The following is a 27,023-nucleotide window of genomic DNA, read 5'->3' as shown; positions in this document are numbered from 1 at the left end:
GCAGGGTGGGTTTAGATCAGACATTAGGAAGAAGTTCTTTACACTGAGGGTGGTGAGACACTGGCCCAGGTTGCCCAGAGAGGGGGTGGAGGCCCCATCCCTGGAGACATTCAAGGCCAGGCTGGATGAGGCTCTGAGCAACCTGATCCTAGTGGAAGATGTCCCTGCTCACTGCAGGGGGGTTGGACTAGATGGCCTTTAGAGGTCCCTTCCGACCCAACACATTCTATGATTTTATGAAAAAAAAAAATATATATATTAAGTAGCAAATGTAGAGATAAAGACACCAAGCTATCAGGCCTAACAGGTCATGCCTTGCCGTCAGTTTAATACAGATCGGAACATCTTCTCATGTGAGAGGTCCCCTGTCATCCTCGTTTAATACCTGAGCCCTTAGGGTAGGCTGTGTTTTCTCTGAGGTCCTGTTCTCTACACCAATTCTGGGATCCTTCTGGAGTGGAGGAGCAGGACCTCACCCCAGGAGAGTGCCAGCGGATCAGCTGGGTACCGCTCCTCCAGGCAGCGCCCAGGGGACTCTGCCAGGCTTTGCTGCCCATTCCAAGGTCTCCAACTCTACCCTGGCAGGTCCTGAGCATCCCTCCACAGCATCCCTCCACATCACATACATGCGAAAATGCAGTGAGACGCAAGCCAGACCTCTCTTTACTTTGAATAACTTTTAACGCTTTTGCTAAAGTCTGTCAGGCACAGTGAGGGGACATCTGGGTCCCAGAGGAGCCTTAACACCCTTCATTACAAGTCAAGACTCCCAGTTACAACTTATTTCAGCTTTTATTTGCTAGAACACCCCATTTACAGCCTGGTGAAAGCTGGTCCACTTGCGAGAGCCTCACCTGTACACAACAGCAGGGATACGCTTCCAGGACCGAAAGCTTGCCACACTCTCGAGCTCTTTATCCGTGATCCAGGCAGGAACGATGATTTCCTGGGGGTAACTGCCACAGAGCCTGTGAGAAAAGCGGTGCAAAGGGTTGACCATAAGCTGTACAGCGCAGTTACACACTTCCCAGAAAACACACACAAACAAGCAGCACGAGCAACCTGAAAGCCGTTCATCTCCGCAAACTGCCATTTTGCAAATTCCTATTTCATTGTACGTTAATTAACTCCTCCAGCGTGTACACAAAAAGCACCGTGAACATCGAGGTGCATTAATGCATCTCAGAATTAGAAGATTCAAGCTGGCGCTTTCTCGTGAAATTCGCACGTAGGTGATTTTTAACTCCAGCCTCTGAAATAAACTGGAGCACAAAAGAAATTCCCCACCTCTCCCCGCTAAAGAATTAACCCCTCGAGTTGCGGGTCACGCAACACAGAAGCGGAGCCACTCTGGGCTACTGCATTAAACAGGAAATGTACGTAAGTACAAAAAAGTACCTTTGCTCATCGACCCTCGCTGAAGGCAGGAACCTGAGAGTACTGGCTTACGTTTGACTGGCTAACTGGGACCTTCTTCTACTAGATGCACCTTCTACTCCACAATTTGGCAGTTGAACGTTATCAGTTAAGGAGAACAGTGCAAGCAGCCAGTAGTGACCGCGGTATATTGCTGAATCATGAACTAGCTCATTCCTAGTCCATCTCCTTAAAGAGATGCATTTACTGCACAAGGAGGACAGATCTGAGCACGCGTCTAAGACCGTTCTATTCAGAAAAATGGAACCATCATCCTGAAAAAATGCTCCTTTCTCAAGTGCCGGCCACAGGAAGGAAAGGAGCAGTTTGTGTCATTCTGATGCCATATGACATACAAAGTATTTTCCTTTTTCTTTAGTATTAAATATGTAGAGGACAACTATTTTTTCTTCCCCAGATTTTTAGAGACCAAGACAGATACTCTTCTTGCAGTGACACCAACTACCACCTGCAAGTCATTATCCTGCAAAGACAGAGCAATGAAACGCATTTTATTACACAGCATTACTGCTGGGTTTGCTCTGAACTGGATTAGGACCAGGCAGCACGTTCTGTCCTCCCAACCGCGAACGGAGGAACACCTTTCCCTGCCCCAGCAGCATGAGAACAGGACATCTGTCTATGCTTTCAGGACCAGAGAAAGTGTTTTATTTTCAAGACCTACAAGCTTAACTCTTTCAAGCCAACTTTTTTTTTCTTAGATACAAGTCTTTGTCGTATTATAACACAATTAAAAATGTTTTTAAAAGTTCAGTCAAACTCCGCTCTTTGCCCACTTAAGGCTTCCCTTTTGCTCCCATTAGAATGCTTATTCTTTAAGTCCTCCAGCAAGCACATCAAAATCTGCTATTTCCAAGCCTACAAAAATTCTAACAGCCAATAAAATATTAAATAATACTTTAAAAGCACATTTTTTTTTTCTATAAAATGACAAAAAATCATCATTCTAATCGTCCCTTATTAGTAACTGCAGAACTCGGGAAAAGTTTCGGTAATCTGTTATAACAAAATTGCTGTTTTGAGATGCCATTTGGCTGTGAATCAGCAGCCCACAGAACTTACTTGTACTTCTCATTGATGTTGGAAATCCTCCAGGCATTGTTCATATCAAAACCCATCCGTTCCACTTCATTTTTAAACCTTGAAGTTACATGTTCTCCTGGGTATCAAAAGCAGAGAGAGAGAAAAATAAATGCGAAATGAGAAGTAAGATTCCTACCTTTTAAAACAGTTAAGAGAAAAACACCGCTGCACTCACACTTATTAAAAACCGAAAAAAGGAATAATCCAAAAATACCGTCTACATTTCATAATTGTATTTTGAAAATAGGTAACAGGAGAACCACGGCTGGTACTGATGGCTCTCCCTGGTCAACTCTCCACAAACGCCCAAGTCCATGAAGGACACTGTCTCCGAAATGCCCAGCTTTTATAAATTCAGCTAAGAAACAATAACGCTGCAGACCAGAACCAAGCACATCAGCAAAAGCGCTTTAGATCCATCAGCAGCCTTCGTGGGAAAACCCCAGGAGTTTTTCTTTTCTGATGTTCAGAAGAATTTGGTATCAATGAGAAGAATGTGAAGCTCTGGGGTAACATATGGAATGTGGTCCGGAACGTGGGCAATCTCCATTGAGTACGCAATTCCAGCCACAGCTTTCCTGCGGGACCGTAGGCAAGCCCTGTAATTTAACCCGCATCTCAGTTTTCCATCTCTAAATGGGACATTATTCCTCCATGAGTCATGTGGAGATAGGGAGATAAAAAGCATCAATGATCGTTTGACACAAGTATCAGTCACAAGATCCTCACTAATTCCTGGATTAATATATTAAAGGAACTGGAATAAGCTCCATTAATTTCCTAGACACTTTTTAAAAAGTATCAACATACAATTGAAAAATATACAATGGATATAGGAGTAATTATTCTGATAGACAGGAAGTCTAGAGAAATAGAAGGTACTCAGGCAACATGTAGAAGAGAATAACGTGCAAAATCTCCAGGTTCATGGAGCTAAGAAATGTGATAAATTTAACGAATATGTGAGCAACCCTAGATAAAATGATTCTGAGAGTCTGTCCATTGCTTGTCTCTTTCAATTACTTTATCATTAAATCACGCGGCAGATCACCCCCCAAAACGGAGAAAAAAAAATAATCTGTTGAAAACATAATGCTTTAAGTATTAAATCTTTCCATTATATATATCTCAGAAAACCCTTAGTCTTTAAATACCTGATATATGGAGATACATATTTATCTCGAAGCTGTAAATGTACGTATCTGAAACTATTTTTTTACGTGCTGTTACAGAAAAATTAGAGAGAAAGATAGAGAAATAGGTAAATTAAGACTGAAGATCGTAGTCTAACTACAGGATTTAATTAACTGTGAAAGGAAAGCTCCTACAGGTCAGATCATAGACTGAAAACGGTACTTTGCAAATCTAGACATGCTTTACAATATGCACAACGTGCAAAAGATTTGCATAAGGAACGTTTAATGAGATTATTTTTCTTATGTTTTTTGCAAGATAAAATGCGCAAATGACACTGCGTGCAAAAGGAGAATATTCACTCTTCAAGACACATCGTGGTAAAAACTATGGACCGGACTGACCTCCATCACTTATTGCCTTTACATCATGGCACTGGTACAACAAGGACCGTAAAAAAAAAAAAAAAAAAGCAATGGTTCTGCCTCCCGTGTGGTGAATTTTCCGCAGAAGGCTGGCCTCGGCATCCCACAGGCACTGCAGTCCCGCTCCGCCTTCCCCACCGCCACATCAATTAGACGGGAGCTTGCCAACTATTTCCCCGCTTCTCCCGCGCCCTCTGCATGAGCCTGAATTTATCATCTCCCAGCCACCTACTCAGAGGGATGAGCCAACGAATCCCTGTTTTACAAAAGCCGGATGGCTCCGCAGAGATGGCAGCTCTGTGAGGAGCCCTCTGATCCTTTGTCAAGTGCAGAGATGAAACCAGGACAATCCATTCCAGCCAGACACAACCTCTGCCATCTTCTTCCTTAGCAGTGACTTTTTTTTTTTTTTTAAAAAAAAAAAGCCCTTTTACTGGAACAGCAGCATGCCCTTGCAGCACTGAGGATGGGCTTCATTATCAGCTGCTTAGAGGAATGGCCAGTAAAACTTGTGACACATCCTTAAGGGTTTTTTCTGGATAGAATCCTGGAAATAGTCCCAGTCCTCAATGCTGCATACTGCTAGTGGGCTTCTTTAAGAGAAACACACAGAACTACATGAAAATGAAATATTCTGTTTGATTTCTTGCTCTTAATTTTTCAGCTACTGTGCACATTGTGAAATCATAGATTTTCCTCTGAGAAATGAAACCCTAGCCGTAACATTCTGCCCGTTCCTCCCGAAATGCTGGTATTTTGAGAGGCATTTTGAGCCAAGACAGATAATACTTTCGAAGCACCCCAATCAACTCTCAAAATCAGAGAAAAAGCAAGCTATACCTTTTGTGGATTTGTGCCTTCTGACTTATAAAAGCTGATCTTGAGCCACAGTTCAAATCTCCCATTACATACATTGATAATAACTTACATTTTTTTCCCCAGAAGCTGATACTTAGATAGATTTTGAAGCAATTTAGTATATCAATTTAGCGTTTGGTTGAAGCCCATCTGTGTCAGTGAGGAAGAGAAAGGGACTCCAAGGAGACTGAGCAAGCCATCTACACGTCTGCTGTCTTCCGGTTCCTGAATTTAATTAGGAGGGAAAAGACCTGAATCTGAAATTTCTGCTCCGAGGATTTTTTTGGCCTATTTGCAGTAACTGCTAACATAGAGCGCGTGAAGGGCAGGACCAGGAACCAGAACCAAGGAGCACCTCCTCCCACTCGTGTGCTACCTGCTCACTGCTTTTCCTCAGGCACCAAAGAGATCACAGCCTTTGCTTCAGAAATAAGAAGAGAATCACACAAACGTTCCTCAGCCTGGTAACTGGGACGCTTTTCTCAGATATGTGAATTGTGAGAGAAGAGAACCTCAGATCAGAGAGGGCCTGGAACTCAGATTTCCTTATATTCAAACAAGCGCTATAACCACCGGCATCCCAATTTTTAGCTTTTATTTACTTGTGGGCTTCTAAAACTTTCCAGCAAGGATGATATTTCACTAAAATAGGTCGCTGTCTTGCAGCTGTGAATGAACCTCAGGAGCAGCTCAGGGACTTCCTTCTCCTTGGCCTCCTGCTCCTCAACATCCACGTTGAAGACCACTGTTCTAAGCAATTACAAAAAAAGTGGGCACAAAATGTTTTAGATTGGAAGTTGCTGCCATGGTGAACAAAATGTTGTTAGTATTACACATGACTGACTAAATCAAATCCACCACACTCATTTCCTCAGGATATTCAGCTACCGCTTTACATATTGGTCCCAAAGTAGCTGTGGTGGGAGTTAATCTCTCCTTTGTTCAGACAGAACAAAACGGAGACAATTGAGACATTAAAGGACAGCTGGCTGTAGGTGACGGTACACTATACCTGCGTAATCACCGCATACAGTATAGCCACCAGCCAGCGAAGAAGTGCAATAACCTATGTACAGAGAAAAGCCCATACTGGAATTTCCCAGGTTCAATTTGCAACAGCATGCGCTGAATTTCTTTAAACTTTACTTTGAAAGTTCTGGATTATTAATCAAAGCCTTTGCGATGATCCCCCAAGGGTTTCCACATACCTGGCCGACACAAATCCCCATGCTGTTCCTTTTCGCTGGCGTACACCTCCATGCACCAAGCGTGATAGGCGAAGGAGAAGAGGTCTTCTATCTTCGAAGGAGGGCGGATGGCATTGTTCAGTCGCTTCAGCCAGTCTTGACACTGCTCAAAAGTAGAAAACTGACACCTGTCCCACAAACAAACATTTATCGATGAGAAAACATCCGTGACAGCTAGAAGTGAGAATAAATATCTTATTGATAACTGAGTTCTGCTTCTATGTACATTCTAATGGATGGTAATCATGGTCCCTTTGGGTATTAGTAAAGAAATACATGCTTAGGAAGTCAAAATAAACTGGAAGCGGGAAAGCAGTGTTCTGTGGTTGTGAATAAACCAGCGGTATGCCCCACTGGTGGCGAACGAGGGAGACGTTTATGCACGTTTACTATAAACCCAAGGACAATGTCAGGAGTTCAGCCGGCAGCTTTCCCACATTCCGGGACAGGAATGGGTTACAGCTCCTTGCTGACCAGCGCTCTCAGGCGGGAAACTCACAAAACCATCACATCCTTTACAATCTACGCATCGTATTCCCCTAAACAAGAACGCGTTTTTCACCAGACGTAGGAGAAATACCCATTTGATTAATATGCTTAATTTGAGAATCACGGGGATAAACTCCAGTATCCGAACTCCTCCATTATTCCCCTATCTGATACACTAAGATTTTCTTCCCTGACCTTGGTGGGAAGCACAAACAATGTTTTTGACCCTGAGCTTTGCCTAACATTACACACTAACAGCAGCAACTAGCAAGAGTATTCCCTGCACAGGAGAAACTACGCTTCAAAGCAGTATATTCAAATTACATTAGCTTGTCTTTTCAGAGAGGATTCCTGGAGCCTTCAGAATAAAAGGGTGGAAATAAGATCAGTGATTTATTTTGCTCTGACAGATTTCTTCAAGATTTTATAGTTATAAAATATTCACCAAGTATTTACATTCAGCTCAGTCTGCGTTCTACTGCATTCACGGTTAATGATAGCATCTGTATTCTCTACGGGCAGGATTTATTACCCCTACCTGCAAATATCTAAAAATCAGTCAGTGGAAGGAAAACGACGTGTCAGACTCATGAAATGTGCCTAAATAGCTTCGAGGAACTGCAGCCAGGAGGTGGTTGTTTCCCATCACCGGCTATAAAGCAAGCCGAGACTGCTACCTTAGACTGGGTAATTCTCTATTAAATGTCTGTAGTCAGACAAGATACATCTTCCCCTAAAGACCCCGTAATCCTTTCTATATTCTTTTAAAGTTAATATTGCAAACGACAAGTACTATCTTCACTTCAGCCCTATTATTCAAAACACAAACTACTTTGTTCGTGAAAAATAATACCACGAATATGTTCTAAATCTGGTATCTCAGCTCCATACTTCATGATCTTCCAGTGGCCAGTATCATCAAATACTGATTCTTGGAGATACGGGTTGAAGGGAAATGCATAAGGAAAGGCATAAATACAAATAATTTGTATTCATTCTACAATTGAAGAGAAATAACAAATTAATGTGGAGAGGGAGGGTGACTTTTTTAAATGTCAAGAGCTACAAGTTAAGAGGAAGTTAAATATTTAATTCAAATTAAACTAAATATTACTTCTAAAGTCAAATCAGCCCTCATCAAAATACAGCATTTCAGGAAGCAGCTGGCCTGTTAAACATTCTGAGTGCTCAGATATGACTGGGGCTCATTTCATTATACAAAGGGTACTGCCAGCAAACATTTAATCAAAAAGAAACATTCCTTTCTCATTAATTAAAGTTTATAGATCAAAATTAATTTCTGCAGCAGCAAAGTAGGACAGAGCAGTAGCTCAGGCTCAGTAGCTCAGAGGCTCCCGGGGCAGACCGAGGACTGCTGGAAGAGAGACAGAAATTAATACCCCCTTCTACGCGACGCTACCTGCCTTTCAAAGAAGGGTGCAGTTTCAGTGGTTTTACCTAGTCTTATATCTCATGACTAATTGAAGCAATATATTAGAACTGATCGTAAAACAGGGAAAACGCAGTGAGATTAAAATTACTTTCAGAATAAACTCAGATTAGCCGCTTCGGCTCAGACCACAGTTTGCAAAACGCAGACCATCTGGCTCCCATCCTCTTTACAAAAACACTCAGCTATCGCATGCAAAAAATCAGACAAAAGAAAATCTTTGGGGGAAAAGCAAGTCCACTAAGAAAAAAAAAAAAACAAAAACAACAACAACATTTCCTTCAAACATCACAGCTGTCCAGAGCATGAGGAAAGCAGAGTTACCCCCCACTCAACATTCAGCCCTTTCGTACCTTATAACCTTGCAGTCTTTGCAAGTCAAATGAAGCTGAAATATATCACGGCACTCAACGCTTTCTATCAGCTGCAACGGGACCTGCAATTGAAAAAGATTATAGAATTTTATTTCAAGCAGCACTAACACTGTAATTTCTTTGCCTATCTGGCAAGGATTTATTATAGGACTACAGAGAGGCTGAAAAGAGAGAAAACCAAAGAAAACTGTAACTACTTTAACAGATCTGAAGCATTGTACCATCTATCGGTAAAGTTTCTAGCTCCGTTGCGGTAGAGTCCAAGACCCTTAAGGGATGGCATGGAAGCGCTGAGCAGACTGCAGCACAGTGATACACGTCAAGGCACAAAAAGCAGCAGAAACCCACAAGCTTCTCTCTCCTGGAAGAGTCTTTCTGTCTTTCCCTCTTCTAGGTCCAAATTTAGGGATTTAAGGAATATATTTTTAGCTATTGGTGTCAAAAATGAACTGCTAAGCAAGATCTGCCTTTAACAGACTGCTGCAGTCTAGAGGCTTGTTACATGGAAATATCCCGTATTTCCTCTTCAGGGAAAAACCATTTGGCCTGTTTAGATCCACACTGGTGATCAAAGCAGGCATATTTGGAGTAATAAAGCCAAATCATTCATTTTTAAAGGTGTAGTTATATGCGCTTATGTTTTACGGCACATGTAGCGAGCAGAAGCTTCGTCAGGCAAAACATGCAAGCACATGCGCGTACCTTTAAAGATAAGAAGAAACCACAAGATGAAAATATTAGTTTTCATTAATATTTTTGGACCTTTACTTGAGACAGGCAAGTGTACATTGTTGTCTTAAATGAGTAAAAGCTAGTATTCTATTGTATCTCACATATAACTGTCTGAATTCCAAACACAGAGAATTTAGCTCATACCAATAACAAACACGAAGTGCAAAACTGTCTGAATTGTTTATTAGATTATATTGAACGTTACACAAGGCAACGAAACCTCCGCCATCGAGATCCTCCAACACAAAGGCTGTCAGAGAAACAGTCAAATACTCCGTTATCGTCTTTGCCATCAGAGGAGCAGGATCCAGCAGTTCAAGCCTGGCTCGGGGTTTACAAGCTGTGGCTGCGAGACCCCGCTCTGCCAGGGCCCTTCCATGCGGCTCTGTGCAACTCCTCAAAGGTCACCTCCAATCAAGGATCTGGGGTGAGGAATCAAAACAGCTTCTACTCGGGCATCGCAAAGCTTAAAAAGTACCTGATTTCAGTGGAACGAAAAAAGGAAACGGAACTAAGAACAGCAGGCAAGGGAAAGAGACGTCTCAGAAGTACAAACCAGGAGAAAACTCAATCTGAGCATGAAGATGCCTAGAGAAAGCCAGCAGTAAACGCTGTGCCCAGGAGAGCGATCAAAGCTCTCCTGCCTCTGGGAAGGCAGGAACACAGCTCACAGCTGCATCTTCTCTTCCCTGCTGACTCAAAAGTCAGAGTCCTCTTCTGAATGCAAATGCCCCAAAAATTCCCCAGAGCTCACAATCCCCCAAATCCAACAGGAAGGTATAGTCTTCATGCTCAGCCTTTATCCTTGCCCTTTAGTCACACCACAACCAAGAAGGACCCTCCTTGGACCCTTCCTTAGCTGGAAAAGTTCTAACACGCATCTCCCTAGTGGCTTTCTACAACGGAGCGACTGCATCAGTGGACAAGGGGAAAGCTATGGATATCATCTATCGACTTCTGCAAGGCCTTTGACACGGTCCCCCACAACATCCTTCTCTCTAAGTTGGAGAGATACGGATTTGATAGGTGGGCTGTTCGGTGGGTAAGGAACTGGCTGGATGGTTGCATCCAGAGGGTGGTGGTCAACAGCTCAATGTCCAGATGGAGAGGGGTCACAAGTGGAGTCCCTCAGGGATCTGTACTGGGACCAGTGCTGTTCAACATCTTCATCAATGACATAGACAGTGGGAACAAGAGCACCCTCAGCAAGTTTGCCAACAACACTAAGCTGAGTGATGCGGTCAATGTGCCAGAGGGATGGGATGTCATCCACAGGGACCTGGACAAGCTAGAGAGATGGGCCCGAGCAAACTTCATGAAGCTCAACAAGGCCAAGTGCAAGGTCCTACACTTGGGTTGGGACAATCCTCATTATCAATACAGGCTGGGGGATGATGTGATAGAGAGCAGCCCTGTGGAAAAGGACTTGGGGGTCCTGGTGGACGAAACGCTGGACATGAGCCAACAATGTGCGCTTGCAGCCCAGAAGGCCAATCGCATCCTGGGCTGCATCAAAAGAAGCGTGGCCAGCAGATCCAGAGAGGGGATTCTGCCCCTCTCCTCTGCTCTCCTGAGACCCCACACGGAGTGGTGTGTCCAGCTCTGGAGCCCTCAGCGCAAGAAGGACACGGAGCTGTTGGAGTGGGTCCAGAGGAGGGCTATGAAGATGATGCAAGGGCTGGAGCCCCTCTCCTGTGAGGACAGGCTGAGAGAGCTGGGGGGGGTTCAGCCTGGAGAAGAGAAGGCTCCGGGGAGACCTTAGAGCCCCTTCCAGTCCCTAAAGGGGGCCTACAAGAAAGCTGTGGAGGGGCTGTTTGCAAGGGCGTGTAGCCATAGGACGAGGGGCAATGGTTTAAACTAGAGCAGGGTGGGTTTAGATCAGACATTAGGAAGAAGTTCTTTCCACTGAGGGTGGTGAGACACTGGCCCAGGTTGCCCAGAGAGGGGCTGGAGGCCCCATCCCTGGAGACATTCAAGGCCAGGCTGGATGAGGCTCTGAGCAACCTGATCTAGCTGAAGATGTCCCTGCTCACTGCAGGGGGGTTGGACTAGATGGCCTTTAAAGGTCCCTTCCAACCCAGCACGTTCTGTGATTCCCCGTGGCCAGCCAGGCCAGTACAGGTAAGTTATTCTCTGTTCCTCTTGTTGTAGCTGGACCATTGAAGAACAGAAAATTCAGACGTGAAGAGACTGGACAAGATGGTGTCTGACTTGACAGCCAGTAGTTTGGTTTTCAAATAAAGCTGGAACTTGAATTTTGTCCATGTTTTCAGCATTATTACTGTTTTAAGATCTGTGATAGCCTAGTATAGATTATGTCTCTAGCAACATGAAGGGCACATGAAATGAGGATTCCCTCCTGAGAGATGAGCCCCCTCTTCACTTGCCATCCTTCAGCTCAAACTGGGGCAGTCACTGCGGAGAATAAGCACAGGGAAGATGCTGACAGACTCAGACACCCATGGAAATGGGCAGTTAAATGCCCAACGGACAAGACTAGAGGTCTGTTGCTATAGTTCATCTTTATATTTTAAGCGCTAATTTCTTCCACGCCTTCTCCTACTTGATTCTAGTCTGCAAGGTAGATAAATTGTTGTGATGGCTTTATCTAATACATTAAGGGACTGGGACGGCCCTCAGACCAGAGGATCTTCCATTCCTTCTTCCCGACTGGACAGCCTCCCATACACCAATAAGTTATTTAAAACTCCCATTGCCTTACATGGCACCAACATGGGAAGTCAGTTACCTTTCCCCAGCTAAATGAGTTATGACTCTAGAAGACTTGCTTTTTCACTCAAATGCTCCTTTGTCTGTTAATTTTCCTTTCCCCCCCCCACCCCTCTTTTATCTCATTCCTTCCCATGGCCATCTTCATTTAAGCAGCTCTTCACCTCACTCCCCTCTCCAAGCAGTCTTGTTCTGGCTCCTCTTCCTCCTGTCTGCAGTCTAACGACATACTAAGTATTCTTCTGCTCCTGCATTATTTTTAATTTCCTTCTTTCAAAGTCACTCTTTGTCCTATGCCCTTTCAATCTGCCCTCTGCTCAACTTCCATTCTTTTTTCTCATGACAGCCTACACACAGCTCACCATCTATTTCCTTAGAATCTGCTGGGTTTTTTCTCCAGGACAACCTTCGTATCAATCTTTTTCATTTTCTTTTCCGGTCATAAAAATCTGTCCTCTGATTCTCTTGCAATTTCAATCTCCTTCCTGTCCATTATTCTTCCCCCAGTAAAACTCTGTACAATTATCTGCCTTCATTCCCCATTCTTTCCCACTGACACCCTTCCAGAAAACGGTTCTGTTTCTCAGGGTGATGCACGCAGCGAGTTGGGACGCCCAGTGCGGTTCTCTTGCTCCTGAAAGAGCCATCAATTCTATTTGCAGGCATTTCACCATATAATAATAGCTATCGAAATAAAGCCGTGGAGAAGCAATCATTTTTGCTTTCATAAGAATAAACACGCATTGTTATCCAAGGCCAATCATATCGCATTAGAGAGTACTAGAGCATTGTGCTCTTGCAGCATCCATCTCTTCACTGTCTCTTCTTCAAAATTATCTCATTTTAAACAATAGCAACGTTTTACAACTCAAACTTTTTCTTTTTGAAAGTGATTTTTTTTCTTTTTTTTTTTTTAATTTTAAATTACTGGAACTGTCTGTTATCTCACAGCAGGACAAGATATATTTAAAGAAAAATACCCCTGTAGTTAGAAAAAGCCTAAGTTATGTTTACCCTGCTAAAACGACCCAGCCCATGGCTCAACCCTTGACCACGGGCCAAGTGGCACGCAGTGGGCACGGCCAGGCTGCTAAAAGCCACCCCTTCCCGAGTGACTCTGCTGTACACTCTGCCCTTGGCCTGAGCCGCTCCAGGACACCGTGTGGCACCCAGGCGCCATGAGCTGTAATTAGGACTTTCTTCTTGTTTTCCCAGTTCAGAGCCTGAAATAATGTCAGGGTTATGTTACAGGCTGGTTACTTTAAACAGCACAAGGCCACGGCTACATGCTGTACGTCCTGAAGCGCTGTATAGCATGACGTATGGAGGGACATATGGAGGTCAGCTCAGAAGGTCTTTGAGGACTCTCCTAGGTGGAGAGAGTCAAATATCTCCAGGTGTGATCTTATTCATATAACCTACATGGAGTACCTGAAGCAAATTTTGCTTTTAATTACAGCTAATTACACTTGGGTTCTGTCTTGAAGGCAATCATTTAGTCCCCCCTCTGCTTTCACAGCTAACATGCAAGCAACGGGGACAGTCTGAGCACCAGGACCTGCGACCGAAACGAAGACTAAGCTACTGTTCATCAGAGATGAGCCACAACTGTGCTACACACGTAAGGCAGATACCAAACCAACCAGTTTTCCATTAAAGGCCAAGCAAGGGAAAGCTCATACCAAAACTCATTTACTCACCAAGACTGAAAGTCTCCCTCACCTTTTAACTGCGTCCAAAATCAACTGTTTGGAAGAGGCTACGTACAAGTCCATGGTTTCATAAGCTACGCTAAAATTTTAATTCTCCCATAAATGCAATTAGCTTACAGGGAGAAAACGATTAGACAGAAACACTCACCAGCTGCAAAGTTTGAAATGTTCTTAAGGAAAGGCAGTCAACAGAGCTCAGCCTGGGAACCAAACTTCCCATGCGCCCTGAGAGATTGCTGTTGAGTCTGCATTTTTATCCCACGGATAAACGTAAATCAACCCTTTTGAATGTCATAATCCCTCCAATTTATGCATGGTCTACTGCATCTTTTGGGTTTGCATTTAAAACACCACATTGCTTTTACTACTGTGATCTAGGAAATTATCCACGGAAAAAGATTTCTGCATACAGCTGTTTTCTGCAGTGTTGCCGCGTGAGCATTATCAACTTTTAAACTTATTTATTTTCAAGCACAGGTGCAGCAAGTGATCTAGCAGCGTTGTGCTACTTACTGAGGTTTCACAAGCATCGTTTTGACAGCCAGTCTATTGAATTGTAAACAAAAAGAGAACAGTGAGGTAAAAATAACGAAGTCCAGGAATCCAGTTTTTAACTGGATTCCATTTCTTCATGCAGTTGCCTTTATTAAGGGGCAAGTAGTTGACGTGCACACCGCCTTCTCTGCAGGACCACTGCTACCAGGAGAATATCCCACCTACTTCAAAAGGAGATGCCAGCACAGAACAGCTGCACATTCCGACACGGCAAATTAATTTGTTTTACAAGTACTGTAATACAGATATTTGCTAAGAACCCTCTTTCTTACACAGAAATACTTTTCTCCGCTGAGGTGATAAGCTCGTTAGCATGGCTGGACTTCATTAGGACAGTGACTCTTGTGAAAGTGAATAAAAATAAAAAAAAAACCCACCAACTCCTAACATTAGTAAACATTTACACACTTTTAAAAAGGTTTTCTTAACAGGTGTTTTCTGAACAGCTCTAGCAATATAAAAACAACAGGAAAGAATCAAGATGACCACAATCAAGAAGTACTCAGTGAAGATTTAACTTAGAAAAATCACCCTCTGATCAATAATTTTGATCAACAATAACCAAAGGGACTTTTATTCCCAAATTTAACAATTCATATGTGGTTCCGAATTATTGCAAGTATCTTTTATGCTTGCAGGTATTCCAAATCCTGTCTGCCTTAGTATGAACTCTACTGGCATCCAGGTTATTAGTGATGATTATATTTGGCTACAGAAGAATAATCTATGTTCTGCTCTACCTCCTACACTACCTAATAGGATCTTTCTAGTCAATGACGACACACGAAGCAGGACTAACAACCTTTCAGATATCAGATGGAGAGAGGGGGCAGAACGCTGGAAAGTGAGGGAAGCAAAATTACTATGGTAGTATTGCCGAACCTTTATGGACTCTTTCCTGAACACAAACGAAGGATATTATTTAAGAAAATACAACTTTCTGTTACTGTTCAAAAACATTAAATCGAAAATTCTTGAAAACCAATACTCTCAATTATCCTAAGAACAAATACGACATTAAGTGCAGCACATGCATTAGTGCCTTCTCCAATAAAGTAACTCAACCATTTCCAGGCATTCCTCAGCACAAACTCTTGATTTCTAGGGCTACTCCTGTTTCTCATGTCTCAGCTCCTTGGTTTTAAATATTCAGTCCTTTGCTCTGTCACTTCTAGTTGCCAATTTCATACAACACTCAGACTCTGAATTAAAAAGAAAAATAATAATCTAACAGTAATACAACATGGATTTGCTGTAGCAGGCCCCTGGGCAGAATTGGGCCTTAGAATCCATGTTCATATTACAAAGCAGCAAAGGCAGCCTATAAAACACGTGCCTCGTAAAGCATCTTCCCCTTGCTGCCAGCGGCACGGAGAGCTGCACCTGGTGGCACGGCAGCTGAGGCACCCCAGCACCTCCCCGACCCTGGGCTACCGTCCCGATGCACGGTGGCGCTTACACCTTAACTTCTAAGTCTCGAGTTATACTTTACGATTGAGCACAGAATAAGAGAAGTGACAAGTGAAGTTACGCCCCCTCTGCATCCACACATACTTGTATCATCTCCTTTCTATGGTCAGCAGCGGAATATAACAGCCCTTAAATTTCCAATTAAATTCTTGTCATCGTAAGGGGTTTTTTTGCCATCATTTTGAGGAATTGCCATGTTCAGAAATAACACCTTTATTTGCTGAAAACCCCCAAATCATCAGGAATTTTAGCGCTTTAACGCTGTATACAGATATTCCCCAGCCTAGCAGCCGTGCCTATTAAGCCTACTACATTGACAGTTCATGAACTAAAATAGCGCTTAAAGTGATTAATGATAACTATAACACAGGCACATTTCCGAGTCTGTAGATAACACAGCTATATGACTAGAGAAACAGAAACGAGTAAAGACTGAGTTTCAGTTAGTAAACAGCATTTTTACAGAGTTAATAATTCGGTTCTGGCACAAAACAATAAAAAAACAACTTAAATTTGAGACTGACATGGCACCAAAATTAAGTCTGTTAGATGCACAGGCGATCTTGCTGATGTTACATGACCACGACACATGTGACACAGTGATCTGGATGTCGGACACTTGTCAATTCTTGTATTTTGTTTCCCTTGCTTTTCTCAGCTTTGGAATAACACGCAGTTTTGGTGTTTGACACTTAACTCACCACTGCATAGCTCGGGATTTGTGACCCCCACGTGGCAATCGTGAACAAATAGTCAGGGGCAGGACTTGTCTTGAAATAAGGAGATAGGTAAAAAACCCATCAACAGGAGAAAAAAAAATTAAAATGCTTTGATTCTTTGGATTTTATTTTACTGGATTTATTACAAATACCCACAAAAATATTCCTGTGCCATGTATAATGTCTTCTCAAATTCTATATAGTTCACAAATGGTATTACAACTAGTAAGACTAGTGTACGTCAGCGTTATACTACTGCAAAGGACTATACGCTGCCATTTAACTTACGTCTATGATCATGCATAGCTGGATATGGAACAATTTTTAAGGATGGATACCTAGAGTAAAGCTCTTTAAAGAAATTCGTAGGCATTTGAAGATGAGTCCAAGTCACCGGCTCTCTTACGTCAATGACCGTACTCATACTGTCCAGCTTCGGGCCTGTAACATAAGCAGCTGGACTTGCTTCCACCTTTTGAAGCTCCAAGCAAGGCACAAATTGAGCTTAGGTGCCCCAAACAGCCCTTTGGATGACCTTTTATTTTGCTACTGAGCGTATACAGAGCTTCGGGAGAACCAATGGCTGACAGAGCCAGCTGTAAAGAGAACGCAAAGCTGAGGGATGTGAAGTTTCCCTAGGAAGCCTGATTTTCAGAGGTGCCAAGTCATCTTTTGATGCCTAAATACGTATCTGCTCTCCCTGAAAAATGCGATTTGAACACCATAAAGAGATTGTTCATTACCACTACCCGTAAAAGGTGGGATTACTGTACTTTTATCCTAAATTCCCTTATTTGGATTGAGTTCAGAATACCTGTATTATCACAGTAGCACGAATAACACTTACATTCACAACAGACTCCTTGAATTTGATGTGAAGCCTGTAATTAGAAAGTGCAATGATGGCATCCTCCGCTCGTCCCACGTACTCTGTACTCTCACCATGAAGTTCAATGAACGGGACCTTCGGAATGGGAAGAAAAATCTTTCAGAAACCATTTACCAAGAATAATGTACCTCCTGTGAGCACACATTCAAGCACACAACATCATAAAAGCAAAGTGAAACACTGCTGAGACTTCAGCCTGGCTATTACTGCTAAGAAGGAAAGTCTTGGGTAAGGTTGGTTCAGAGGCTAATTGTAGCCTTCTTTTTTAAACAATTCCTCATTTTCTTTTAATTTTCCTGAGTAGTAAGTGCTTGGTCAGGGAAAACAATGAATTTTTATGAAACATCTGAGGAAAATATCCTCACATTTTGGCAAGCAGTCTGACCAACCCCTTGATTTATGCTCTCGCTCCTTACTTAATGGAGCGGCATTTCCATAATGTTATTAAATTCATCCTAAAGTGGGCAAAACATAAGATGAATAATCTGTGCTACTGGTTCCCAATATCCACTAAACAACCTCAGGTAACCAGCTTAGACTGCGTAATTGCTACACAGATGAAGTCAGTTGGACAAATCATACTTTTTGCTTCATATTTCTCACTGCAAAGATGAAAATGCACAACATGCTGCTGTTTTATAAAGTTGGAAAACCTGCACTCATATGACATTGCACATAAAAATTACAACTGTTTAATTAAAAATGTGACTTAAGCCCAATTTAGCTGAGCTGGGTGAAAAGTGTAAACGCTCAAGTTGAAAATAATCTGGTTTGGTTTTACACCAACTTAGCTTAAATCGATTAAAAGTGTTTTCTATTAAAATGAAATACCTCTTCAGCTGATAGAAGAGCGTCTACATGGATAAATCATTTGAAACAAGGAACTTTGGAAAATTAAGAAACCAAGTAATACCCATTTTGTGCAACATAAGACTTTTGGCTTCTCAGTAACAGGAAGGAACAGTAGTATTTAACTAGCTTAGTATTTTTTTTAAAAAACAAAGAGTTCTAAACTATGGAATAAAACCTAGCACTTGAAATTACTACACAAGCAATTTTTCAGACACACTAAGGAAACTCTCGTGCTATAATGCACAAGCTCTCCGTCCTAGCAACAGCACATGAGTATTTAAAAAGAAAACGTGTTCCTCTTATCACTGTGATGAACTGCAAATGAAAATTCTATGGGAGAGGCCAGAGAACACCCAGGTCAACTAGAGATGTTGTCATCTTAACTGGCAAGGAGCAGCGTGGTGATTACCTGAAGGTTCTCATCCTCTCGGATCAGCTGCTTCCTGGGAAAAATCTGATTAGCCTGGATGCATTCAAGGCTGTGCTGAGTCTCTTCATCCTGAGAAACAAAGCGTTACAGTTAACCTCGGCATCGTCACTGCTGCCGCCTTCACCACCCAGCAAGCTAGCAACGAAAACCTCAGCCAGCACGGACTGCCGAGACAGTTCAGGTAGCAGTAACTTACTAAACTTTCAAAGACAAGCACTCAAACAACTAAATACGATATTAGAAACGGGTTTCCTTCCCGCTGCTTGATTACTGAAGTGATAAATAAAAAAAAAAAAAAAAGAGACATGTAATAGCATAAGGAAGAAAGCATTAGCCTAGCCTAGTCTAGCACTACGCTTAAAATTCAACAACCCCACACGTAAACATGAATTCTCTAATGTTTTTCAGCTTTTAGCCTATTCTGCTCTGTAACAGACCCTACAAACCCCTTTCGCTTACCATGACAGGCCCTGGATAGGAGGAGAAATCCTCGTCTTTACTCACAATACTTCGAGGCTCTTCTTCACTTATTAAAATCTAGAAAACCAGAAAAGTATAACAATGAAGTTGAATTCATTTTTTTTTTAGCAAACAGATACAGATTAACTTTTAAAGACTGAGAATTCAGCTGTTAGAAAACAGCAAGCAAACAGTAATTATGAAAAGATGAAATCCATATAAACTAACTCTCCTGAGAGACAGAATTGTTTCAAAATGTGTCTGGCTCCTGTTCATTCTAAAAAATCATCTTGGAATGTACTGCTGGGAGAATACCCATCTGAATGCAGTAATTAGACCACTGTTTATATAATTTAAATTAAAACACGTTCATTTTTCTAGCTCACCCTGAGTTTTCTCCCAAATCATCTGCAGATGGTGAATCACAAATACATAGGTTATAAAACCAAAGGGATCGTAGAGATCATTTGGTCTGATTTGTTAGGTAACACAGGCTGATAGATCCTTCTGAAGTTATCTCGTTTCAACCGTGGCACATGAATTAGAATTCATATACGGATAAAATTCCTCATTTTATAGTTATGACTCATTTTCTACATCCATGGACGTATCAAAATACCCATTTTCTTGCACTGCCCTTTCCAAGAGCTCCAGATCACTAACTGTCTAACAACCCCCCGATCTTCAATAATCTGCAAATTTTCTGGAAATATTAAAGAGTCTTGAAGTTTATGCAGTTGACTCTATTAGGAAATTAATGATGGAAGTGAATATAGGAGTTACAATCTGATTTGGAGATTTACCTTACATTCAATTTTTTAAATTCAGCTAGGTTCTTCCCTTTTTGGGGGGAAAAAAAAAAAAGGATCAGTTCAGGGATTTTATGGGTTTTCCAGTCTACAGTAGATACGTCAGTTCATATGTCACCTTACTTATAAATATAGTTCAAATTAGCTGTGTTGTGGTTGACAGAGAAAACCACTTTGAGTCCATCAGCTCACAGACAAGCCACCACTGCAGGAATCACAGAATTGCTGAGGTTGGAAGGGACCTGTAAGATCATCAAGTCCAACCTTTAACCTACCCTGTAGATTCTACAGAACACTTACAAAGGGAAAAGGAGCAGCAGACGCACGTATTCTGAAACTAAAACATCCCACTCAACGTCCCCCATCTAAAAATGACCAGTGAGAAGAAAGCATTGCGCTGTCCTCAAAACCTCTGTTAAAAAAAAAGACTTTTTTTTTATTGTGATGTTCCTAATGTCCCCAGAGCAGGGGAAAAATAGCATACAAAAGCTTGCAAATTGGTTCCAAATCACACAGCTTGCAGAAGGGGGTGTGTGTGTGTGTGTGTATTTATATATTTTTATATATGTGATATATATATATAAAAGGAGGAAATTATGAGCAGAATTGAGCTGGAACTGCCACAATTTCACTAAAAACTAATGCAAAAAGTAGATATAAAATCCCAATTTCAAACAGACAAGAAAAAAAAACAAAACTAGAAGACTCGATAGAAGCCTGAATCCATCAACTATGGAAACTGATACGGAAAAATAAAAAAACAGCACAGCAATTTCCATGCCTGCAAGAACAATGGAGAGTAGGAGCATTCTTTTAAGTTCTCAGAAACAAGGGAAATCTAGAAACGCTATCTACCAACAGCAAGATGAAGATAGTATTATTGTTAATATTGGTTTTAAAAAGGCAGAATTATTGATCATTTTGTTTCAAAAGCAGCTGAGAAGAAAGATGGCTCATATGTAACCCACGCTGCAACTGATGAGAACACGCAAAGAATCAAAGCAATGATTAAAGCTAAAAAGGCCATAAACTCATCAGGTTCGATCTTTAACGTAAAATTCCAACCCTTGCATTCAAAACAAGAGCTTGTGCTGGCTTCCAGCATGACTTGGTATTTTACGTAGGTTGTGTTTGGGTACACTTATCTTCCAAGCCCACGTCTACTCTTGACTTGAAGATACCAAGAAAGGAGGAGTTCAGCAGTTCTTGCGAACGCGTTTGATTCCAGCTTCTAACCTTTGGGTCTCGCTGTGTGTTTTTCAGAGTACGTGATGCACCGTTCTCCTTGATCGACAAGATTTAAAAAATGAGCCTCCTGCTCAATCAAATTTAAGACGATGGCTGGCTAAGCAACGGGCTTATTTGTCCAGTCAACCTCTGTCTTACAGCTCATCCATCAAGAAAGGCGCAGACTGGATTAACTTTGCGGTCTATCCTGAGATAATGAAGACTAATGATTCAAGAGAAGATGGGTTTCAAAACTGTGAGGTTTACACAAATCGCCTTCTCCACCCTTAAAATAATGATAAGCTTACGCGTTCAGCTGTCAGGTCTACAGCCAGCCAGAAAAGTGATGGAGAGTCAGGGCCTATTTATATTCATATAAATAAACATTTTTGAGGAGGACACCTCGGGTACCGTCTCTGCAGGCTGCTGTTGGCACCACCGTCTTCTGCAGCCTCCTCACCAGTCCCAACTCTGCTTTTCCAGAACAGCAGCCACTGTTAAAGTCATTAAGACCAAGCATTTCCAGATCAATTCATCTAGACAATTTACATACAACTTGACCAAAGCTTTAAACATTGACAGCAAAGCCTTCTGAATATAAAAAAAAAAACCCCAACCCTAACTTTGCTATTTCAGAAAATTCTTTCAACTTCAAGCGGAATTATCAAAGAAACACAGACCTAATTAAAAAGATGAGCTTTATTACAAATCTAAAGCATGCTTAGTATTGCTGAGGAAAAGTTTTCATATATTAGGCACTGTGCTGTCGCAAAACTGTTCTTTTATATTTCAGCTTGATTAGATATATTTATTTTTAAAGTTTACTATATAGCCATCTACATGACGGTTACGCTACACGATGGAACAGGCTGCCCAGGGAAGGGGCGGAATCGCCACCCCTGAAGGTATTTAAAGGCCGGGCAGACGCAGTGCTGAGGGACATGGGTTACTGGTGGGTTTGGCAGTGTTGGGTTGATGGTTGGACTCGATCTTAAAGGTCTCTTCCAACCTAGATGATTCTGTGATAATAAAAGAACTATTAGCTTGGAGAATTAGCTCTTTTAGAAGTGTTTTACAGTTGTGCTCCTAAAATCCAGCAGGAACAATGAGTGGAGACTATCCAAATTACTGCAGAACAAGTTTCTTACTCTAATTGCTGCATTCAGCTGCAAAACAACTTCTATCACACTACTGTGGCTTTTTACATGAATGTGAGAATCTTCCTTTTGAAGGTGAATTTTGGGAAAGCTGTGTGAAAAAAAAAGTGTGCTGGATTCAGTTTTAATCAGGATTATCAGATGTAAACTGTGATGTTGCCAAGATAAATGGTAGAAGAACCTATAGGACTGGTTCTAAAACAAATAGTTTGCATGCTCACGCTGCTTCTAGGTATTAGTGAAACGCTTCAACTTAAATGCCACAACTCCAAAGTACTTTTAAAAATTGCTGGCAAAACCAGCAAGAAACGCTGAATTGTTAGAATGAAGTTCACTGATCTGACAGACAGTGAATATTACTGAAAGAAAGAATTAATTTCCTATCATGTCAACAAGCTGATCCCAGTCCCTTCATGATCACCGGATTGAGCCCAAGCGGAAGGAAACGCAGCACTGGGAGCAGGGATGGGGATCACACGCTATTCTCATACTGAGATTGTGTGAATGAACTCTGAAACCACACCTGCAATCTCAATTTCATTCTACACCAGAGCTTTCTACTCCATTTCCATCCGTACGTTTAGCAAACTCCTCCAGGTTAGTCATGTGAACAGAAAAAAGGACCCCCGTGCCTGTGTGTCCCCTAGTAAGGGGAAATGTGACCCCCACTTGACGAGCCTGCCCTAGCAGCCAGGAGCAGGAGGACATTCTGCGTACCGCGAACCCCAACGAGCCACTCCGCTTAGTTTCACCCATGATAATTAACACACCGTGCTACTTTGACAGCTTGATACAGAGCGAGACTAGCGCAAACTGGCTGAAGAAACCCGTTCTCAAGTTGACCCGTACCATCTTTTTTGATTAGTGGCAGAACAGAATCAGAATTCTCATTTTGCTTAACTGCAGCTGGCAAATAATCAGCAATTCCATGGCAGCAAAAAAGCCTTCCCAGAAATGAAATGGAAATGTTCAAACACAGCTTAGATAAAGACTGACCAAGAAAACATCTTCATAAGCCTCAAGTTTGGGCTCCCACTTATAAATAGGGTCACATATAAATAGGAGATAGCTTGTAAATACTGTAGCAAAACTTGTTTTTATTGGTAGAAATAACAGTTATTTCCTTCAGGACTGAGGCCAAAAAAGGTTATGTTATCAACTTACTGTGCTGCCCTTTCAACTGTACTTTCACAGATATTAAATTACACCAAAAAAAGAGGTTAGTCATGTTAATTCTCCATCCTTATGTTCTGCTTGAAAGGATAAGTGATTAGCAAAGGTTGTAACCTCAGACTCTTGTTCAGCCAGTACGGGAACATCTTAATTACCTTTCGTTTCAGATGTGCCTTCTGGTCTAAATTATGTACATAATCAAGACTAGCAATAACCATCTGTTTTGCCACTGATTCTAAACAAAAAAGATTATCTAACTAAAGGATCGTTTAAATTCCTATATATTTAAACGTAGTTGGACTTAGAGCAAGGAAAAAGAAAAACTGGAGGGTGAAAAAACGAAGTACCCAAGTGTTTCACTTTCTTCCCCTGCCTCCCTGTCTAGATCCTGAACTCGATTTATTTTAGTATCAAAATCAAATTGTGTTGACCCTCAGTCTCAGAACGCAGCTATTCACATACTGTGTCACAGTTGTCCTGTAAGAGTTTTACATAGGCATCCAAAGGTTCTGACAAAGAAGCATTAGAAAATTTAAGCGTGAAATATTCAAGAATGTGACCTGGCTTTTGCAAAAAGATGCTTCTGTTACAAAGTGAAAACACTTCTTCCTCTTTCACAGGTGGAAGGAAATTATTCTGAGATAAGGATAAACAGTTAGTTTCCCACGTTTCAGTCCCTGACAGCAAGGTTTCCCCTCCTTCCTGGCACCACATGTAGAAGTAACCAAAGAGCTTTGCTAAGGGTTTACTGGGGAAGCAGCTGACAATATGGGCATTTACACGTTACTCTGGAACAGGAGCAGGACAGACAAAGAATCACGTTCGAAGATTCTGTGCACAACAAAGCATCAAAAGTAATCTTTTTCTTATAATTAAAGGTTGCAAATCTCAAGTAAAATATAGATTTTTGTCTAACATCTTGGAAAATGCTTTATTTAATTAAGAGAGTAATCAATGACAACTGTAGAACCCACCATCACCAAGCAGCTCGTCTTATCAAAATAATATGCTTACCAAAGAATACCAGATAATAAAACAGTCTGTGTCGTCCCAGAAAGTTTCAGATGATACTCTTCCGATACTTCACATTGGCAACTGCAAATAAAAAGACAGTACTTTAAAACACGAACCTTTGGTTGAAAAAAAAAAAACAAACAAACAAAAAACCCCACACTTTTTACATAGCCAGCAACTTATGGAATAAAGTCAACTTTAGGTTAGTTTGTCTTAATTAAAGAGGAAAAGTAAAAAGAACTAACTGCTTTGTAAGTCAGCTACTGAGATCTTAATATGCCCAAAGAGGGAATGTAGCGAGCGGACTCCGACAGGTGCACACGTGCTGGTTAAGGTCTCTCTTCTGGTAGGGAACAGTTCAGGAATTGTGTCCACAAAGCAGTTCAAATTTGTTTTAAACTTCTTTGGTACGCAGAAGTGGAAAAAAACATATTCCTTATCACTACAAACTACAGGAAAGCCCTTGTATAGAGGAACCAACTGGTTTTGTACTAATCTTCAAAAGTGTCTTAATTTTATGCTAAAAATAGCTTTTTTGCCCGCCAAGAAAGCAGATGAGTACCCCTAAATACTGGTTATTGCCTAAGTACTTTCGGGCAAAGCTGCAAGAAAGCCAAGGTGAGCAGCAATGCTCATATAATACCGTTCCTCCCCAGCTTTATCTTTCCAACTTTCTAAGTGCTGTACAATTATTTCCTAAAAAAAATATATTTAAGTATTTTGTCGCAAATATACCTTTGTCAAAAAAACTTATACAGGTAAAATATCTGATCTGCCTCATTCTTATACCGTCCCTTCAGCAGGGACGGCTGCTATGGCGACTGAACTGCTCCAACAGCTCGAGACCTGTGGGACACCAACTTCTATGTTAAAACACCCAAACCCCAAACCCAACCGTTCCTAGAGCACACAAACAGCCCAACCGATGGAATACCACTCCCTTGCATCCAGGGGACCAGAAGATCTGCACTTCGTAATAACTTGGAAGTCATCCCAATAGCACGCTGCATACGTACGCGCCTGGGAAGTCAAACTTATATAAACGTACAATGCTGCTGCTCAAAGTAGTTTGCTTGTGCTCTGATGTGCCACAACTAGTGATAATTTTCACATTCTGGTCCGTTAAAAAAAAAAAATCCCTATTTTGCATTTATTATGTCCCTTAGTTTATGGCTTGTAACAGGAAAAAATAAGAAATACTTTTGGTAGGCAAAAAAGGATATATAATTTTAAGATTAACACAGTAGAAAGAGATAGTTTAAAAAGCACAAACGCATCAAGCAAAAGAAATTCTAATATTTCACACGGTGGACACACGTTTAGGGAATCCCATACGGATCTACATTCAGCTATTTAAAAAAACCTGTAAGATGAGGATGCTCTGCTTTAACAGAAAACACCCCATGAATGACCACAGCTGCAAAAACCTCAGCTAATCACAAATTAGAATTTTCTAAAATAGTTTCTAAAAGCAACATTTGGTTACCTGCATCAGAGGTCAACCTCTTCTGATTTTAAACTCACTCTCAACCAAGAAGCCAAACGCCAGTTCCAATGGCTTTACGGGTTGCCAATTCAATATGGCACAGGGAGCAGAGGACAGGAGTTTTACTTTGAGGTACCGGCTCGATCAAGCAACAAGTTCAACGTTAGAGCCGCCCGGGTGGACAAAGTCACCTTTGACGGGAACGCGCAGCGAGCTTATTGAACAAACAAAATAAGGTACGAAGGCAAGCTACGCAACCCTAGAACAACACTCTTCAGAGACAGTTTTCTGGCCACGTCCTCGCTTTTATAAAGGCGAGATACACATTTAGGGTAGCGGGAGGTAAACTTATTTTGTGTGGTTTAGGTCCAAGAAAAAAAAAAAAAACACACACAAAACACCCAAAAAACAGACCTTCACAAGATCTGCAACAAGCTTTTTACTGAATTTAATGAGGTTTGGAAGAAGCCACTGAATCTCCAGAGCGTTGCAGAGAAGTTTAAAAACAGGAGAAAAATGTTCCAATATAAGCATTAATAATTCCGCTTTATTCCTGCCAGCATTCAGAAACCACTTGACGAGGCGCTCATCAGCATTCCTCTCACAAGGCTGCTGCTCACAGATAAGCACCTCAAATGTTATCACTTCCTGAGTCAACAACGTGTGCCAAAATAAAATAAAAAAGCTGACTGCAAGAAGAAACATTGCTGTGAATTCTACTACCTTCTCAAAAACACTAATTCCTTAAGGGAGGCACGATCAAGTACTGATGTATAACTGTTTAATTAATACAGCTGAGCACATGGAAATTTGCGGACGATGCAGCCTCCCCCCGCCACATTCGCTCTTCTCTTTGGCCCCCAAAGAGCAGATTCAGCAGCACTGGGAAAGCAAAGGGTTGAAGATGGAAAAGGGAGCCGGACCCTTTCCTTTCAGCAAATCCTACAAACTTAAATGTTTCTAGTACAGGAACTGGCTTTGCACCATCTTTCTTATTAGGCTCTCACATCCTGGTTTGGTTTAGCTATTTTTTTTTTTTATTTAAGCAGAGCCGCTGAAGGATATGTTGGACATATTGTCCAATTTTAAATGTGTAAGAAGTCATTGTGTCA

General features: G+C 41.6%; 1 protein-coding gene across 11 annotated transcripts in view; it reads right to left on the bottom strand.

Annotated features, from left to right (window-relative positions):
* Nucleotides 1–27,023, bottom strand: part of MTMR3 (myotubularin related protein 3) — an 84,934-nt gene that overhangs the window by 28,155 nt on the left and 29,756 nt on the right. For 8 of the 11 annotated variants that reach the window (XM_063350688.1, XM_063350686.1, XM_063350687.1 and 5 more), the window contains 8 exons: nucleotides 24,426–24,506; nucleotides 19,046–19,123; nucleotides 18,566–18,655; nucleotides 17,263–17,379; nucleotides 8,477–8,559; nucleotides 6,146–6,312; nucleotides 2,500–2,596; nucleotides 855–968 (listed from right to left, as the gene is read on the bottom strand). In XM_063350688.1, coding sequence (XP_063206758.1) covers nucleotides 855–968; nucleotides 2,500–2,596; nucleotides 6,146–6,312; nucleotides 8,477–8,559; nucleotides 17,263–17,379; nucleotides 18,566–18,655; nucleotides 19,046–19,048 — 671 coding nt within the window. In that variant the 5' untranslated portion in view covers nucleotides 19,049–19,123; nucleotides 24,426–24,506. Of the gene's footprint in view, nucleotides 1–854; nucleotides 969–2,499; nucleotides 2,597–6,145; nucleotides 6,313–8,476; nucleotides 8,560–17,262; nucleotides 17,380–18,565; nucleotides 18,656–19,045; nucleotides 19,124–24,425; nucleotides 24,507–24,670; nucleotides 25,067–25,160; nucleotides 25,358–25,911; nucleotides 26,279–27,023 lie in introns of those variants that run through there. The other 3 variants (XM_063350691.1, XM_063350692.1, XM_063350690.1) reach the window with 3 other exon arrangements.

This window comes from Chroicocephalus ridibundus, chromosome 13 (genome assembly GCF_963924245.1).
Source record: "Chroicocephalus ridibundus chromosome 13, bChrRid1.1, whole genome shotgun sequence".
Taxonomy (NCBI): domain Eukaryota; kingdom Metazoa; phylum Chordata; class Aves; order Charadriiformes; family Laridae; genus Chroicocephalus; species Chroicocephalus ridibundus.
The sequence above is the reverse complement of the archived record's forward strand: the minus strand, read 5'-3'. Positions and strand labels throughout refer to the sequence as shown.